Source organism: Danaus plexippus, chromosome 4 (assembly GCF_018135715.1).
Source record: "Danaus plexippus chromosome 4, MEX_DaPlex, whole genome shotgun sequence".
Classification (NCBI taxonomy): Eukaryota; Metazoa; Arthropoda; class Insecta; order Lepidoptera; family Nymphalidae; genus Danaus; species Danaus plexippus.
In genome coordinates this window covers 1,762,302-1,778,650 of record NC_083538.1, presented here as the reverse complement: position 1 = coordinate 1,778,650, position 16,349 = coordinate 1,762,302, and the positions used below count along the sequence as shown (strand labels likewise).

Sequence of the window (16,349 nt, the reverse complement as noted above, 5' to 3'; positions counted from 1 at the left end):
TTCCTCATGTACCCGTCTATCGGAGGGTATCGCTCAAGCATTCGTCGCTATCCCCCCGACAGGTATTGGCCCACTAGTTGATCAGGCGGGCCGCATCACCCATCCTGTAGCCGTCACCCGGCCGCAACACTCATCTATGAGTGACAAGATGCCCCGAACCTGCCATATGCAAGCCGCACCCTATGATGTCCGGATTTCGGCCACAACACGGCGCCCGATCCGTCTGCTGCGGGAGGGAGAAAGGAGAAACCCCTCTCTCCCTTTCCCCCACCTCCTTTGCGATCATCACAGCCTCGCAAAACGTTGAAACGGCACACCACCTTGACCCACTCTCTACCATGGCACGCACAACAGCCGGAAGCGTGAGGTTTCTGATACTGACATACTGCGTTTATCGCCTACGACTTAATTTCTGCCCAGCGACGGGTAGAATGACAGACACGACTGGAATATTCCAATTATTAATAAAATATCAGAAGCATTTATCCTTAAATATTCTCAAACTCGCTCATAAACTAAAAGGACATTTAAAATAAAACACACATAGAACAGACATCAAATTTTATAGATAAGTTTCCATATAATAGATACGTAACATTAATAATGGGTATATTGTCTACGGACGCTGGCATACGAGGATTCATACAACACAGGAATTAAAAATGACTAGAACTATACAGAGTGAGAGCCGTCCAGGAGAATAACAAACAAAGAAACAAAACAACATCGCCTAAAACAATTACACGAGTGTGATATTACACAGAAGTTACTTGTTCATAAAAACTACAGAATACAATCCGAGATTGAAAAAAAAAAACAATAAATAAAAGCTCCACATAATTAATAAATCTATGAACTAAATAACGTATAATATATTCGAATAAGTACAAAAACATTGTATTGGCAGTTGAGATGACTTTTATCAATAACGTTAAGTGTTAGATGTCTTTACGATATCACTACATGCCTTGAATATTTGATTTTTTATTAATTAATATATATATAAACAAATAAATCATCCGACACATGTTTTATTTACAAATAAATATATATATGATAGACAAACGTGTTAGTCGATTTGACGTTATAAAAAAACAAAGCATTAATAAAGATTAATCCTAAACTATACAGTGCGTAGACAAAAAATAATATAGATAAAAAAAAACAAACCATTTAATTTATACTCTGTGGTTATTATTTGAGGTTACATAACATGTATTTGATGACATGAATGACGATATCCACAGATAATATAAAAACTAGACGGCCCGTGATATTAAAATCCCTAAATATAACGTGCAAAAGCCCTTCCTTACTCACAACCCATTTCGAAATACTTAGAAGTATATCATAAGAAATGTGCCAATCACTAGTTACACTCCGCTTAGTGTTATTATCAATGTTCCTGTTATTGGGAACATATACATATATATATGTTGATTTATCTTGATTTAGCTCACTCTTATGAATCAAAGTCGTATATATAAGCGGAGTGAACAAATCTTACATCTACTAAATAACAATGGAAGCGGTAAGATAACGTTTTTTTTCTTTTTGAAGACGAACATTTAAAAGGAAAAGTCGCTAAGAACATTACTTATATATATTAAAAATTTATTGCACTTACATTCTTTTAGAAAAACCTTTATACTAATGTATCGTTTGCCAGGAGCCAACTCCCTATATTACAGTAATGTGCATTTCATACTAAATCTAACATATTTGATAACATGGAAATTCATTATTGTAGATTTATGAAAATACAGCATCTGTATTAAAAAGGGGGGAATATTAGCGAGACCAAATATATTAAAAAAATTGTTTTTATATTCCAACATCTAAAAAGATTCAAAAGTAGATTTTTAATGTGGTAGGAAGTAGGATGAAAGACCTTTTTACCAAATGCTTACAAATTCACCGACTCTTTTAACTTACTTATTATAATTTTATTTATATTTTTGTGCAAATTAACATTTTTCTTTTTATAAAAAGTTAGTTTTCGCGGTACAGTTACACAGTTTTCAGATAATAAATAAATAAAATTAAACTTCACATAACAATATTTGTACGGATGACATACAATGATAAGTCATCGAGAACAAACGTATTCCAGTGTGCCTAGCACATGTTTGCACGTCACACTACATACCAAGCGTCTCCCGTTTTTCATTCAATGACCTAAATAAATATTATGTGCGTATTTTATTAATGAAAACCAGTTCATGTAGTATGTAGGGTGCCGACGCTAACCCGCACTGAGCGCACAAGTCGCTAGTTCGAATCCTTATCGCGTCATTGTATTTTCAATTTAAATTCAATATTGCTCTTATGTTAGAGAAAATATAAGAAAAATTATGTCCTTAGCACGGGTTCTGATCAACAACTTAAACACCGACAGTTTGGCGTATCTTCGTTCAGAAATCGTGTATCATGGTGCTAAGTTAGAATCTGAACTCGGACCTAAAGACGTTCCCAGGGTTGAAATATAGTTTTATAACCATATACCATATGCCTACCACGTTTTAACGAGAAAAAATATATTTATATAGAAAAAAGTATCAATTCTTAGTCCATATATATCATTTTATTATCTTTACAATTAAATATATCAGAAGCAAATAAAAGCTGCTCACTACGATACGATTCTTAGGGGACTAATTGGCAAAGGTATCACTAATTACGAGACATACAAGTTTCGACCTTGAACTGTGGAGATTCAACCTAGTTTACACAGATGTTATAAAGCAGTCACGATATCCATACACCTTAGAACATGAGCCGTACTAGACGCGGTCAGTGTGAACGCGCCTTACTATAAGAGATCATTCGGATCAATGAAGTTTCTACTAATTTTATTTAAATCACATCACATGTGCGTATTTTGAACAAACCTCATGTATATTATGACAGTGTTGCCATTATTTGATATATCCAACGAGCTGTTATCAGGAAAAACAAAACCGAACTGGAATCGTCGAGTGCGAGTTACATTGAGGATATATGTATCTCATTAAACATATAATTTAGGCCGAAATTTCAAATAATTCTGAGGTATATGGGAACAAACTGACATACATACAGTGACACATGGCAAGAGGTGGCGCGAACTACTCATAACATTCACCTACCAACTACCTCCGTGACTGTCACTACCGATGTCTACCGATGTTCTTCAACTTTACAACACTACCAGCTGATTCTAAACTGAATATTATTCTTGTCTAGTAACATTATGAGCCGCATCATTTACTTAACTTTATTCCGCTATATATTCGTCTATCGGCCGCATCAACAACTACTCTCAGCTAAATCGAAACATCAACTGCTTACAAGTACAAGGCTTCCTCTATGACTTACTTTAACCTACATCATTCAACTAGTGAACGAGTGAACGAAAGAACGACAGAAAGAACGAACGAACTATACAATATATAAGTGCTACAGATTACAAACGTGTTTCTATAGAGATGTATAGTAAGAGATTCCCTGTTTTGATTCGTGGCTTCTTAAGGTGTACAAAACGTTACGTTTAAAAAATAACAGATCCGACGGCACGAGAAATATTTATAAAAAACTTTATTCATCTACTATACATTGGAAAAGTCCTAACGTACGAAGGTCTTCAACGGCATGGCACTTGGATTGTGATGGAATCGATTACCAATAATCGATTTATTCATCATTCGTTATTGCACGGTCTCGACGACGCACTCGGCTAGTGTAGTTCCGCCGAGCTCAGCCCCGCCAGGCTCATCGAACGAACGAACGGATCGAAAACATCCAACGGAACTTCACTAACTAATGCCTTAAATCTAAACAGAAGGGAAACCGCGTAGACGCTAACATTGAAGAGAAACTATAATTATTTAAGTACGTGACGCCATATTTTAAATATATCAAACGTATGTACTGAAAACAATATATATTAATATGATAAACGTCCTCCATAGAAATATTATTTTAAGACATAAATTAAAATGTGACGGCAGCGCCGCGACGCCGCGTCGCGAGTTAAAGCGATTGAGCAATCATATAAACAGCAACATCATCATTAAATATTCCCTTCGACAAACAAACGAGATCGGTCCGTGGCTGGCTTAGGGTTTAACACAAACGGTTGTCTTAACATAAATCACTCGTCTCACTCAGATCTGTTGAACGACTAGACTCACAGTGGAATGTTGGCTGGCGATCACCTGTGTGGGAACTAACATATATGGGGAAATGAAAACCGTAGACAGCATTCAACTGTATAATATTTGTGCTTCAGGCGTGTGCGTTCAGTTCACACGATTCTGTTATACTGTTTTAGTCTTGTGGGTGTGGCTGTATTTATAGTCTGTATCCCTAGTACGAGTCTGTGACATCGAGTCAAACTAACGTTTCGACGGTATATTTATCACGATTTAAGATCATGTCTTTATATACCTCTCGTGCTTTGAAACGGTATGTTTGCAAGTTACCGATCCTCGTACAGGGCGACCTGCTAGTAGGTGAGGGTAGTATGTGTTTTATTTGTGCTAAAATACTTTTCATGTCCCATTGACTAGCGCGTCCATGTTGATTCATATCAGACGACGGGTGTAAAGTTAAATGCAACAGCGAGTTATGTTTGGGGGCTCCGATGACGTCACTCGGCACTAACGCTATAGAACGAAACTAAAACTATGAGATTGCGGAGGCCAGAGGTTACCCGCTTAGCTCCTTAGGAGGTAATATCACAGATACCTAAAGGAAATTAACACGCACTGGCGCACAGATGTTCTGGGGAGGGGGCGAAGGCCGGGGGCGAGGGCCGGCGGACTAGCCGCCACACAGCTGCTTCAACTCCTGCAACTCCTGGAACACAAACACCACACATTTACAGCTGGAAAATATACATAAATAATTAAGGAATCATTCAATTAATCTTTATACAACTATCCCGAAAATTAATACGACGCAATAACATAGTGTCAGAGTGAGTTTGACAGAGACCAAAATGCGGTCTATATAAATATTTGGGAAGAGAAAATCTGACTTGTCTCCACTGACCGGTGAAGAAACGGAGTCTTTGGTCCAACTTAATAGTAACGAAATATCTTATACATTTATTTAAAAGTGCACGAAATCCGATGAAGCGGGACTTAGGAAGATACTGAGACTTTTACCAGCTTAGTATGAGAAAGATTTATTGGAAAATACAGGTTTGGCGGGAACACTGTCTGAGGAGACGTGATTAATGAAATACAGCATAGAAAATACGATCGAGGAAGTTGTAGTTTGTAAATTCTAAAACAAGCAGTGAACAGGGTCAGGGACAGGGTAAACAGGGTAAAGCATGTGGAAGAGTTGTCATCAAATCTGTGGAAAGTAAAGGAATTGGTTACAATCAAGAGAACTCTCAAAACTACAGTTAGTGTACTCTGATACGACTTGAGGGGAGAGGAAACAACATCATGTCTAGGGATATGTATGAATACTTGAAAGTGTGTGTGTGTATGTGAGAGAGAATGGGATAATGTTTGTGTGCGTGTGTGTGTGGATGTGTGTGTGTGTGTGTGTGTATGTCGTCAGTAAGTGTTCGTACCTGGTCGCGATGTTTGAGCAGCGCAGCGCGCAGTCTCTCGTGTGCGTGTAAGAGCTGTTCGCAGCTCAGCTTGTGTGCTTTCTCCAGGCGGGAGCATTCCGTCACGCCGCGGTTCACGGACTACATTTATATAAAATATTTAATGTAGGTTTCTTCATATTTTAAGAGCACACTATCTATGTAATAGCAATGTATATATTTTTTGTCGACTATTAGCTCCATAACTGCTGTGACCGACCTCTGAGTCTATCTCCCTCTTCCTCCTCAGTAGTTCGTCCTTGTCCCGCGCACTCTTCGCCAGTGTCTTCACATCCTCCCTCCTGGAACTCGCCAACCGATTCAATATCTCCTTCTTTTGGAGGTCCAACGACTCCTGAAACATATTAACGCCTTTACCTTGGTCTTATTATAATATAACGGAGCTAAAAAATCTGTTCTATTGAAATAAAATAAAAATAAATGCCAATATACCGCGTCGACGCTTAAAGACAGTATACTGTGACAGCATAGGTGCTCCTACAGAATATCATGGTCGTGTTTGTACGTACGGTGAGGTGTTTCATCTGGTGGTGGTGATCCAGCCTCAGCTGTTTGTCCAGAGCAGCGTATATGGCGTGGTGGTAGCGCAGCCGCAGCTCTCTTTCCGCTTCAGCTCCGCCACCATCCTCCGTCTCCTCCGCCCTATACATTATATACAGCTTACTCTTTCCGTGCCACAAATAATATTACTACTGTAGCTATCGACAATTCTTGTAAACTGTTTTTTAAACTAGTTTCAATCTCTGCTCTAATCCAGGATACTTGTGAATACAAAGGGGACGTCTTTAATGAATGCTCGCTCAACCCTAGTATAGAGCGGTGAGTTACAAGAATTCTTACATGTTCCTCGTGGATAGTCTCTTCACAAAGAACTTGGCGGCGACTGGTCGAGGCTTGGTGTTCTTCCTCCTCAGCGCGTCCAGTTTCCTCGCTAAGTCCGCCTTCTTCTCCTTAACTATCTTGCTATTCAGCAACTCCTCCAACGTCTTGTTTATATCTTCCTGCGTTTCGTTGCCGCCGTTGAATTTACTTTCGCTCTCCTCTGAAATATTTCGTGTGATATCATATAGCGCATTAACACATGAACATGTTATGCCTGTCAGTACCTGGTAGTATTTTTTCGGGTTCCGTCGCTACAGTCGCTATTTCATTGTCCTTTTTCTCGACAGCAGTTTTGATGGGACTACCATCGACATTTTTGTTTCCGATGCCGAGAACCTGTATTATTTCCATATATTTGATTCAGAACAAAAACAATACAATATTCTAAATGAATGAGTTTTCACTGATCACCGTGTCTTCAGGGAACTGCGCTTGGTACAACTACTTGGTAATTCACAGATTGGACGCTCTTCATGGCTGTGGGTGTTGCTATACTCACGCGTGTCGGTCGCGGGGGCGGCGCCTCCGCTCGCGGTTCTTCCGTGTCATCTGTGAGTACGGCCAGCTGGTGAGCTCGTCGTTCCATATCCGTCTGATACTTGATTGGATTCTCTAAAGCTTTCGCGAGCTCGCTGTGACGACCGGGAACATAATCCTGGAAAAAACATAAATTTATATTTTCATAACAATATCTCATATGTGGCACAAGTTATATTAATTAGAGTATTTTCCGACGTACCTTTACTTGCACATGCAACAACAGACTGGCGGGTAGCGGCAGCCCTAGCTCGGTCCGAAGCCCTACGTGTCTATATCCAGGGCAAAGGCCCAACACAGGCAGGACGCGATGTCCCACGAGCCTACCGCCTTCCTCGTGAGCCGCGATACGTACCATCGCCAGCTCAGGCAGTACCACCTGAATGATCAGATAACGCCCAGTTATGATATGTGCCACGGAGATCACTGACCCCACAATGGATTATGAACCCGTTTAATATAATAATAATTTATATAGTAGAACCCGAAACAGAAACGGAACCAATAATATAAGTAATATAACTTGAACGACATTATGTAAAAGCCTATTCACTGTTGCCTTGCAGACGTCTAGTTTGTTAGTACTAAGAAAAACAGACGCAGGCAAACTGTTCCAATCCAATTTTTTGAAGCTTAGGATGGACTTACAGGCCCTTCGTGGGTCTGGTAGTTCGGTATTAAAAGGGGATGAAGGTATTATATCGGGAATTCAATCCCCAAAGTCTAGCTACTTTACGCCTGTGATCAAGACTTATCATTATAAGATATCATCATTATCTTGATTAGTTTTAATCAAATTGTGGACATCACAAGCCAGGTTGAACTTCTCTCCACTTGATCCAAAGCTTTTGATACATGGATACCTGACAGTCGTACTTTACATACGACCGCAATTGTGTTTCATGTATAGAGAAACCGTCCCGTTGCAAAGTGCCAATGTAACATAAAACGAATAAAGTTTCCTTGCAGCTTGGCCTTGGTCTCAATAAACTGCCTCATGTGAAGGTTAAGTTTATCTCGAATACATAAAAACAGAAAGCTTTTTTGCTGTATTCATAAAAAGTTAGGAGTCAAGGTAAAGGAGTCCTTTTACAATTATTTGAAAATTACTTTTTAATCCGCACTGGCGTTGTTAATATACGTTTTATTTAAAAAAAGTTAATTTACCCTCCAAAAATAAAATTGTATATATATGTTACCTAATAAGTTCAAAACGATAATTTCAACATACTTCATAGATATATTCACTTAATAATCTTTTCGATAATTTTATACTATGAAAGTGCATCCAATGAACGTGACTGAACATTCTCAGCGTCTGAGCGTCAACTGATGTTGTGACGCTGCATCTTAAGAGAACAAAATAATTATAAGGTAAAAATAACATGTTATATGGTTTTAATTTTTGAACTTAGGTTAAAAACAGATGTATTTACATATAAAATAAGGTCGTGGTGGCCTGGAGGTTAAAGGCCCGCCTCTCGTGTCTGAGGGCGTGGGTTCGAAACCGGGCAAGTACCAATGTGATGTTTTCCGAGTTATATGTACTTTCTAAGAATATTTAGACCACTGACGGACGGTGAAGGAAAACATCATTTCAAATTATAAGTTTGGAACCGCCAACCCGCCTTGAGCAAGCGTGGTGATTAATGCTCTAACCTTCTCCATGTGAGAAGAGGCCTTTGCTCAGCAGTGGGCTCCGATAGGCTGATGAAGATGATGATGATGATTGAAGTGTATTAAACGTAGTTTAGATTTTAATAGTTAATTGCCAGGAACACAGGAGCACAATCAAATTGCCTCCAGTTTGTGTTATCAAAGTATGTAATTAATTATCTTTGACTAAGGTTGGCTGGTGTAAAATCATTTCACTTCCGGTGTAAGGTAATTACTAATTATGCGCAATATTACATCGGTTTCATAAATTAAAGTAAATCAAAGGAATTAGAACCTTATGTCTAGGAAGTCGGTTCGAATCCCGTGATAGATACGACTATGAATTTTACATTCCATATTTTTTCAACCAATAGAAGCTGGCCGCTGGCTTAAATTCAAAAACATTTTTATAAGAATTATTTTCATTCTGATTAAGAATTTGTTAATGAACCAAAAAAGCTGAAACATTTTAAACAATTATTCGAGTAATATACATGACGTATAACAACCCCTTTCATTTTTGAATACTTGTAAATTTTTTGTTCAGATTAATTTTAATCGTTATGTAGAAGTAATATATATATATATAGATGTTTCTTCAAAAAATACATTAGAGTTTTACAATCTAAAATAGTTTTTTTTTTTGTTGTTTTATTTTTCTTATGTTTAATAAGAATACTCTTGAAGTCAGTCTGAGCGAGTTGTCAGTCGGTTAGAGCGAGTTCCACCTGCACAAACTACATCCAACCAACAATGCATTTCGTAGTTTCAAACTAAAATAAAAGCAAAGTTTCGTTACGAGCACAAAGCACACGGCGTCTGACTCGCTGCTGTAATAAAATAACTTCAGCCCCGCCGCAGAACTTACTTCTGCGATGTTTTCTACCCACTATACAATACTTACGAATAGAATTAATATTAAAACTCTCGGAGTAGTCGAAGATTATTCAAAAAATTTATAAATATCGGCTATTTAATGGAACAAAAGATTTTATAACAGTCATTCGGAGTTTTGAAGGCGAGCTTTTATCTCTAAATATTTGCTCGATGAAACAGAACTTTTGATGTAACAAGAAAAATAAACGGAAAACTCTGTCGGTACGTTGAGCTGATTCAAACACTATTATGACTTTTATATCCAGAAGCTGAACGATCAATATCAATGTGAGCGTATTTTTTATTTTAAATGCGGGGTACACTTTAGAGAGCGAGAGAGACAGAAAGAGAGAGAGAGAGAAATAAAGTTTAACAGTCGAATATACTTGTAACAACAGACCGCAAACTCGTATAACTTTCGTGACGGTTAGTAATTTGTTTAACTAAGTCTGCGAACAAGTTTGCAATACTTGAAACCCACTACAAGAAACACATCTCATTCCTGTTTATTAATTGCTGTAGAAACTTAACATGTGCATATTTCTTCTTACTTAACATATAAAATTATTTCAATAGAAGCTCGTTTCGCGTCAGCGACGGGCTCAGTCCAGCCGTTCATAGTCCATCTACCCTAAATTATTTTGATAGGTCTCAAGTGAACCAAATAATGCTACGCACACACACACAGTTTCCTGTCACTTAGGATTTCGTTGTGTTCAAGGCAAACGTGAATAGACTCCGCGAGACAGCTGCATACCCACCTATCATTTTAGTTAGCTGAAAGTCCGTCTCTAACCGATTCATACAAATGATACCCACAAATACATAGGTGAGTCTCACTATATAGCCAAAACCGCCTCCAACCTACCTTCTTGAAGACGAACGGCTCGTCATCATAGACGGGATTGATGCCGTTGTTGGGGACGGTCCTCGTCCTGTACTTCTTCCTCACGGTGTCCGCCGGCAGTCCGAACATGTCCACCTCCACGTAGGTCCCCGTGCGACGTTCAGTCAGCAGCTGGCCGGAGATCACGGCCACGGACAGGGAACCCGCTATGATGCCATCCACTGTACTCTCAGCGAACGGGTCCAAGCGCCGATCCTATATCATCACAATATTGCTGGCCAATCTTAATGCATAAAAATGATAGTTTAGTGACGTCTAGAGTCGTGTAAACTCAGGTGGAACGAAAAACAAATCCATGTTTTAAGAGGAACCTTGAGCCAGTGCAGAGACTGGCGTTTCTGTGATACTCTATGACACTAATTCAAAAACAAAACTGACAAATATAGGTATTTTTTATGTTAGACGTTAATTAGTTGAATAATAAGATAAGTTTGTGTATAACAGACCTTCCTCCTCATGAACTCAGGCTTCAGGAGATATCCACAGCGTCTGTTGTACTCGAAGGTGCCAAGATTCAGCTGCATCGCCAGGTCTAAGGTCTGATAGTTGAGAGCGACCAGCTGGCAGCCAGCGTTCCAGAACACCTGAGAAATTATGATGTCATATAGTTTCCACATACTTCATAGCCACCCTACATCCCTATTTAGGGACAGAACACATATGTTTATATAATTCCTATTTACGTTCAGTCAAAAGCTGGTCAAAATACAATTATCTAAGAGTTCCCCCATTGAACATGTACAGTAACCGAGACTGCCATCTCTCATTCATTGATCTCAAGTCCTCCCTCAACTTAGACAATCTTCTGTGTGTATTTTTAAGTTTCTTTGAATAGATTGTTACGTACGGGCGACATATCAAAGAAAATTAACATCGCCGGGGACACATCGTTGTAGGGATAAAATATAATATAACGAGTAACGCCGCTGACTCCGCGGAACGAACACCAAGCCGTGTGAACCAGAAGATTCCTGATGCCACACAAGCTATGGCATGGGATTGCTATCCTAACATCTTATCTAGTCTTAGGTATAGGTTGTAAGTTTTAATATGTAATTTGTATTATAATATACATATAAGTGAGTTTCGTAGTTTTGCTGGAACCTCTGGTTGCCACCTCATATAATTAGATTGGTGGTATTTTGAAAATAATTAAGATTTTGAAGAGCCAACAGTTATAATGAAAACAAATAAGTTGTATAGCGAATAAAACTATTTGTTAATTTTGGTAGTAAAATTACATGGTTTTATTAAATACATCGTTTAATGAACGTAGCTCACGCAGGATCATACGCACATATACCGTGACATATCACTGATGGTGAGGATTGTTGACATTTAAATAACGTATTAATGAAAATAATGTATACATAGAATGAGTTAATATATAAGTTTTTCGCGAATGTATGTTCCAGTGAGACTATATTTTGTGTATACTGAGCGGTTTCATTAATATATCACACATTTTCGTGTCCTGACAGCGACAGCGATCACTGGCAGATGAGATGTGACTTTACACGTAATTCTACAATGTGAGACCGCTGATTGTGTTTCGTGCGACTCACCTGCGGCATAAAGTTAGACGAGTCGAAGCGCGTGCCGGCCGGGTACACGCGGGACAGCTGGTGCTTGTTGTAGTTGACGAACTCTATCGGCTTCTCCTTCAGCAGGGTCGTGGCTTGTTTCTCGTCGAACGAAGACATCTCGTAGAAGCGATTCTTTTCTGTGTACATCATTAATGATTAGCACAGATACATTAGTATCATGTTGTATCATATCATGACTTTGAGTCTGACCGCCAGGTTAAGGTTTTAACTTACCCAGGATAGTATTTGAGGATATTTAAACGGATATAACCCTACATCACTTGATTTTGTACAAGTTCGAACGAAGTAAATTATTTTTAAAACATGGAAACGATTTAAACTTCATTCTATTATAACTAATAAAGACTAATTTATGATTTGTATATATCCTTCATGGAAACAAGCGTTTATTTCAAGTTTTAGCCGACACTAAAGTAACAATCCAAATGGAAATTTATATTTGCGAACCTAACAGCATTCGAATCCCCTAGAAACCCTCACACCTTATTGTCTACTACAATTTACAGCTCAAACACGTAGAAAATACTAATTATTACTATCGCTAACTAACAAAATAGTATTTATTTTTATCTCTTAACATTCCTCTGTCGTACTCACTCTCAGCATTTTCAAATGATGAGAAATGCACTGGCTGTACGTAGTTCACGAGCGCTGAAATCTCAGCCGCCGCGTGGGTCTCCCTGGCCGGTTCCCCTCCAGCCCCCTCCCCTTCACCCCCCGGCTCGCAAGCCTCCTCCCCGCCTTCCTCCTCCGAGGAAGACTCTGATGACTCCGAGGACGAAGATTCCTTACATACCTAAATATCATAGGATATATCTAACTTTATAGTAGAACACAATATATTGATAAAAAATAACTCTCAAATCATCATCATTTTTAAAATGATTTAAATATTATATAATGTAAGTATGTCATTTAAAATTAAAAATAAGATGTGCTAGCTTGTCTAGTTTACGATTGTGGGATCTTGGTGACCGATTTGAGTTCTTCAAAAATATCCTATTTACATAGTTTATGCGATTGAGTTGAAAATATAAACAGACAAACTTTTATATGCATCATACTATCGTCGCCCCAACTCACCGACACATGAGCCACCTCTCCGTTGCCCTGAGGCAGCGCGTCTTTCTCTGAACCCCTCGCATCTTCCTTCTTGTGATGATGATGATGTTTCTTCTTGTTCTTTATTATAATCTTATTCTTCAATAGATTCGGTGGTGGGAGCTCTCCTCCTAATCAATAAACTGAATGTACGAACAGCAATCTTCACTTAGGTTATATATAAATAATTTTCTAACGGTACCCAATAATGTCTTCGTCAGTTGCCATCCATTTGTTGTCAATAAAATCACATATAATTTAGTTCGTTATACTCAAACTTCTACAACGCGAGTAATTATATTGTAACCTCCTGTCCGCTCGGCAAAAGTTTGAATCGTCACTACAGACGCAGCGTTAACAGTTATTTATTGCATATGTTATTTTGAATTAAAAACCATTATATCTCGTGATAACCATATTGATATCTGACTTCTATAATTAATTCAGTGACGTATTTTCAGCGTTGCATTAAACATATATATTATTTCCTTATATTACGAAACAAGTAATTCTTCAAAAGGTCCAATATCAGACACAATATAAAAACCTGAATGCTACTAAAAATAAGCATCGCATCAACACAAACTGTTGACGTGACATAATCACGATCGTATTCCTAATAATCTCAGTGCGAGCATTCAACACGATCCAATAAAAAACTTACGAGGTGACAGCAACACTAAAGACAGCACAATAAAACTAAGAGCTGTTTAAAAGCTATTAAACAGTTTTATGACCTATAATATACAGCCTATACAGCTTTAATAGCTGAATCAGTTCAATGGAAGGGATTGATTTTTTATAACACACAGACAGCGGCGAATCATCGCTTCTGAATATCATTTGTAGAAGATTTCATCAAAAATCTTACATAAAGAATACTAGTATATAGATCTATAGAAGCCACCGTAATAAAACCGTGGATATAAATAAGAAACTGCCTTCAGTGAGATGAGATAAAACTATAGTTTCTATAATTCATTGATTTACATTAATAGAAATTTATTGTAAATGCAATTACGTAAGTGTGAAACGAGCCTTAGCTGACAGTGTTGCTAGTGTGGGTTTGTGTATACAACGTCAGGTGTTAACATCAAAGCTGTTTAATACGCTCCAAGACTGATCGTTTATGATGCGTTATGGGTTCCATGTAATAGACGATATTTACGACGCGGATGGCACACGCGACACGCTACGTACCATACGGATATCGTAAAGTAGGGCCGGCGATAAAACTTACATGTTCAACATATACTTTAGTTTAAAAACATTAAAAACTCCAGCTGAATGAACAGGAACTAATACGAGACGAAATATTTAAACGTAAAAGATCCACTCTATAAGACTAGAAGCAAATTTAAAACGTATCATCTGAAAGTGCCTTTTCACTCGTTGGTGAAAATTTTCTCGAGCATAAAATACCTTCCACATTATATTCAGAGATAATAATATTTAGAATTTCACGTGTTAATCTATTTTATCTATGATCATTTGAATTACCTCATAATACTCCCATAATTTATCTATTTTTCCTTATTTGGAACGGTCAATATGAAGTTTCTTGAATATAAACATTTTATATAAAATAATCAAATGCTGAACGTTGATAAATATTTTTTTACGCTATGGCTTCATTCGCACTGGAATCGTATAATGTTTTGCCAGTGTCAACGTTTCAATTTGGATCAATTATAATCTTAAGTACTGTGTCATGCTTAACATGTATGTGACCAACTGAGCATTTTTCGCTTTACGTCGCATTCCAATTAAATAGTTCTCACAGATTTTGGAAAGGATTAGTTTTGAACATTCAAATTAAAATTAAGATTAAATAACTTCAAAAAGTTTTATATTACTTGGTTCGCTGGCAATGAGCCCTCAGTTCGAGGCGAATTAACTTCAAACGCGTCAAAACGGCTTTATAAGTTTTATAAATTAGTATAACTTATATATATTTTTACGAAAAAAATCCTCAAGGCATCAAAATAAAAGGATTCGTTTGTATTTTTTTGGATCTCGAGTTTTAATTCGGTTACAAATCGAATCTAATTCGCAAAGTAAAGTTTAAATTTTCAGAGCATTGTCAGAATACTTCGAAGATTCTTAAGTAACTGCCAGCTTCATAATGAAGGAGCGATATCTTATATATAATGACGGAAACGTGCAGCAACCTTCTACTAATGGGATATCATCTCAAAGCTGGTATTAAGCAAAACATCTAAATTCAGATGAAGAAAAGAATTGATTCGGCAAAATTGTTACAAAAGCTAACAGATGCCATTGAACTTTCGTACTAAGTTAACAATATTGTAACAATAAACGTATCAAACTTAAACTGACCTGGTTCCAATTGGTGTGAATCTAAGGGTTTATCGAGCAGCATGTCACCGAAGATGTCTCTGCAGTAGTTGGCTATCTTGGCCTGCTGGCGAGGGTTACAGTGGTTCTCGAAGCTGAGTATCACAGGATAATCGGAGGTCTTGAAAGCGCTCTCCGCTATAGCCTCCAGCACCTCCTTGGCACTTATGTCAGGTACAAATGTATAACCGTGAACGATCACCGGCTCCTCCGTCCTGCCGTTCCAGAAGTCCAGCTCTACACACCTGGTGGTTTTGTAATGCAGGTGTTTACAAAAACCGAAGAAATAAACTATCGCCATAAAACTAATATTTTTCGGATTTACTACGAATTCATAAAACTATACTACGCGTTAAGAGGAGCTTGGACGGTGGAGTGAGGTAACGCGCGTTTGTTAGGGGCCCCTTAAACCTACACCTGGATCGCAAGTCGTAGGCGCTATTGAACCTCCTCTCCCTACAACGATGGACCCGGCTCCCGCACGGTGAATCCATGGAATGCTGAGAGGTTTCGTCTCATTTTTAATTACATACTCCCGACGTTTCCGTCACTTTGCATCAACCGTGATCACGGGCAGACGAAATAAGAATCAGTAAACTATCGCAATCAGTCAAACTTTTTTAACCAAATTAGACATATATTTTATTCCTTTAAAAAAAATATTTAATACAGTCATATGGAATCAAATACTTTATTTTCTTAAAATATATTGCGATTACTAAAGAGTTTATAAAAAAATAAAAAAAAAAGATTCTTTTTTAATTCTGATCATAATATTGTAATGAAACAACTTAAATTTTAAGAAGATTCAATATTT

The 16,349-nt window shown here is 37.8% G+C and overlaps 1 protein-coding gene across 1 annotated transcript in view; it reads right to left on the bottom strand.

The window, feature by feature from the left end:
- Positions 1-546: 546 nt before the first annotated feature.
- The window catches only part of LOC116768843 (1-phosphatidylinositol 4,5-bisphosphate phosphodiesterase classes I and II), a 52,118-nt gene continuing 36,315 nt past the window's right edge, over positions 547-16,349 (bottom strand). Inside the window, exons 8-21 of the mRNA XM_032659689.2 lie at positions 15,515-15,777; positions 13,157-13,305; positions 12,671-12,869; positions 12,032-12,189; positions 10,913-11,050; positions 10,428-10,661; positions 7,230-7,406; positions 6,990-7,145; positions 6,715-6,826; positions 6,449-6,650; positions 6,118-6,250; positions 5,808-5,942; positions 5,570-5,689; positions 547-4,839 (exon numbers count right to left, since the gene is read on the bottom strand). Coding sequence (XP_032515580.2) covers positions 4,804-4,839; positions 5,570-5,689; positions 5,808-5,942; positions 6,118-6,250; positions 6,449-6,650; positions 6,715-6,826; positions 6,990-7,145; positions 7,230-7,406; positions 10,428-10,661; positions 10,913-11,050; positions 12,032-12,189; positions 12,671-12,869; positions 13,157-13,305; positions 15,515-15,777 — 2,212 coding nt within the window. The 3' untranslated portion in view covers positions 547-4,803. The remainder of the gene's footprint in view (positions 4,840-5,569; positions 5,690-5,807; positions 5,943-6,117; positions 6,251-6,448; positions 6,651-6,714; positions 6,827-6,989; positions 7,146-7,229; positions 7,407-10,427; positions 10,662-10,912; positions 11,051-12,031; positions 12,190-12,670; positions 12,870-13,156; positions 13,306-15,514; positions 15,778-16,349) is intronic.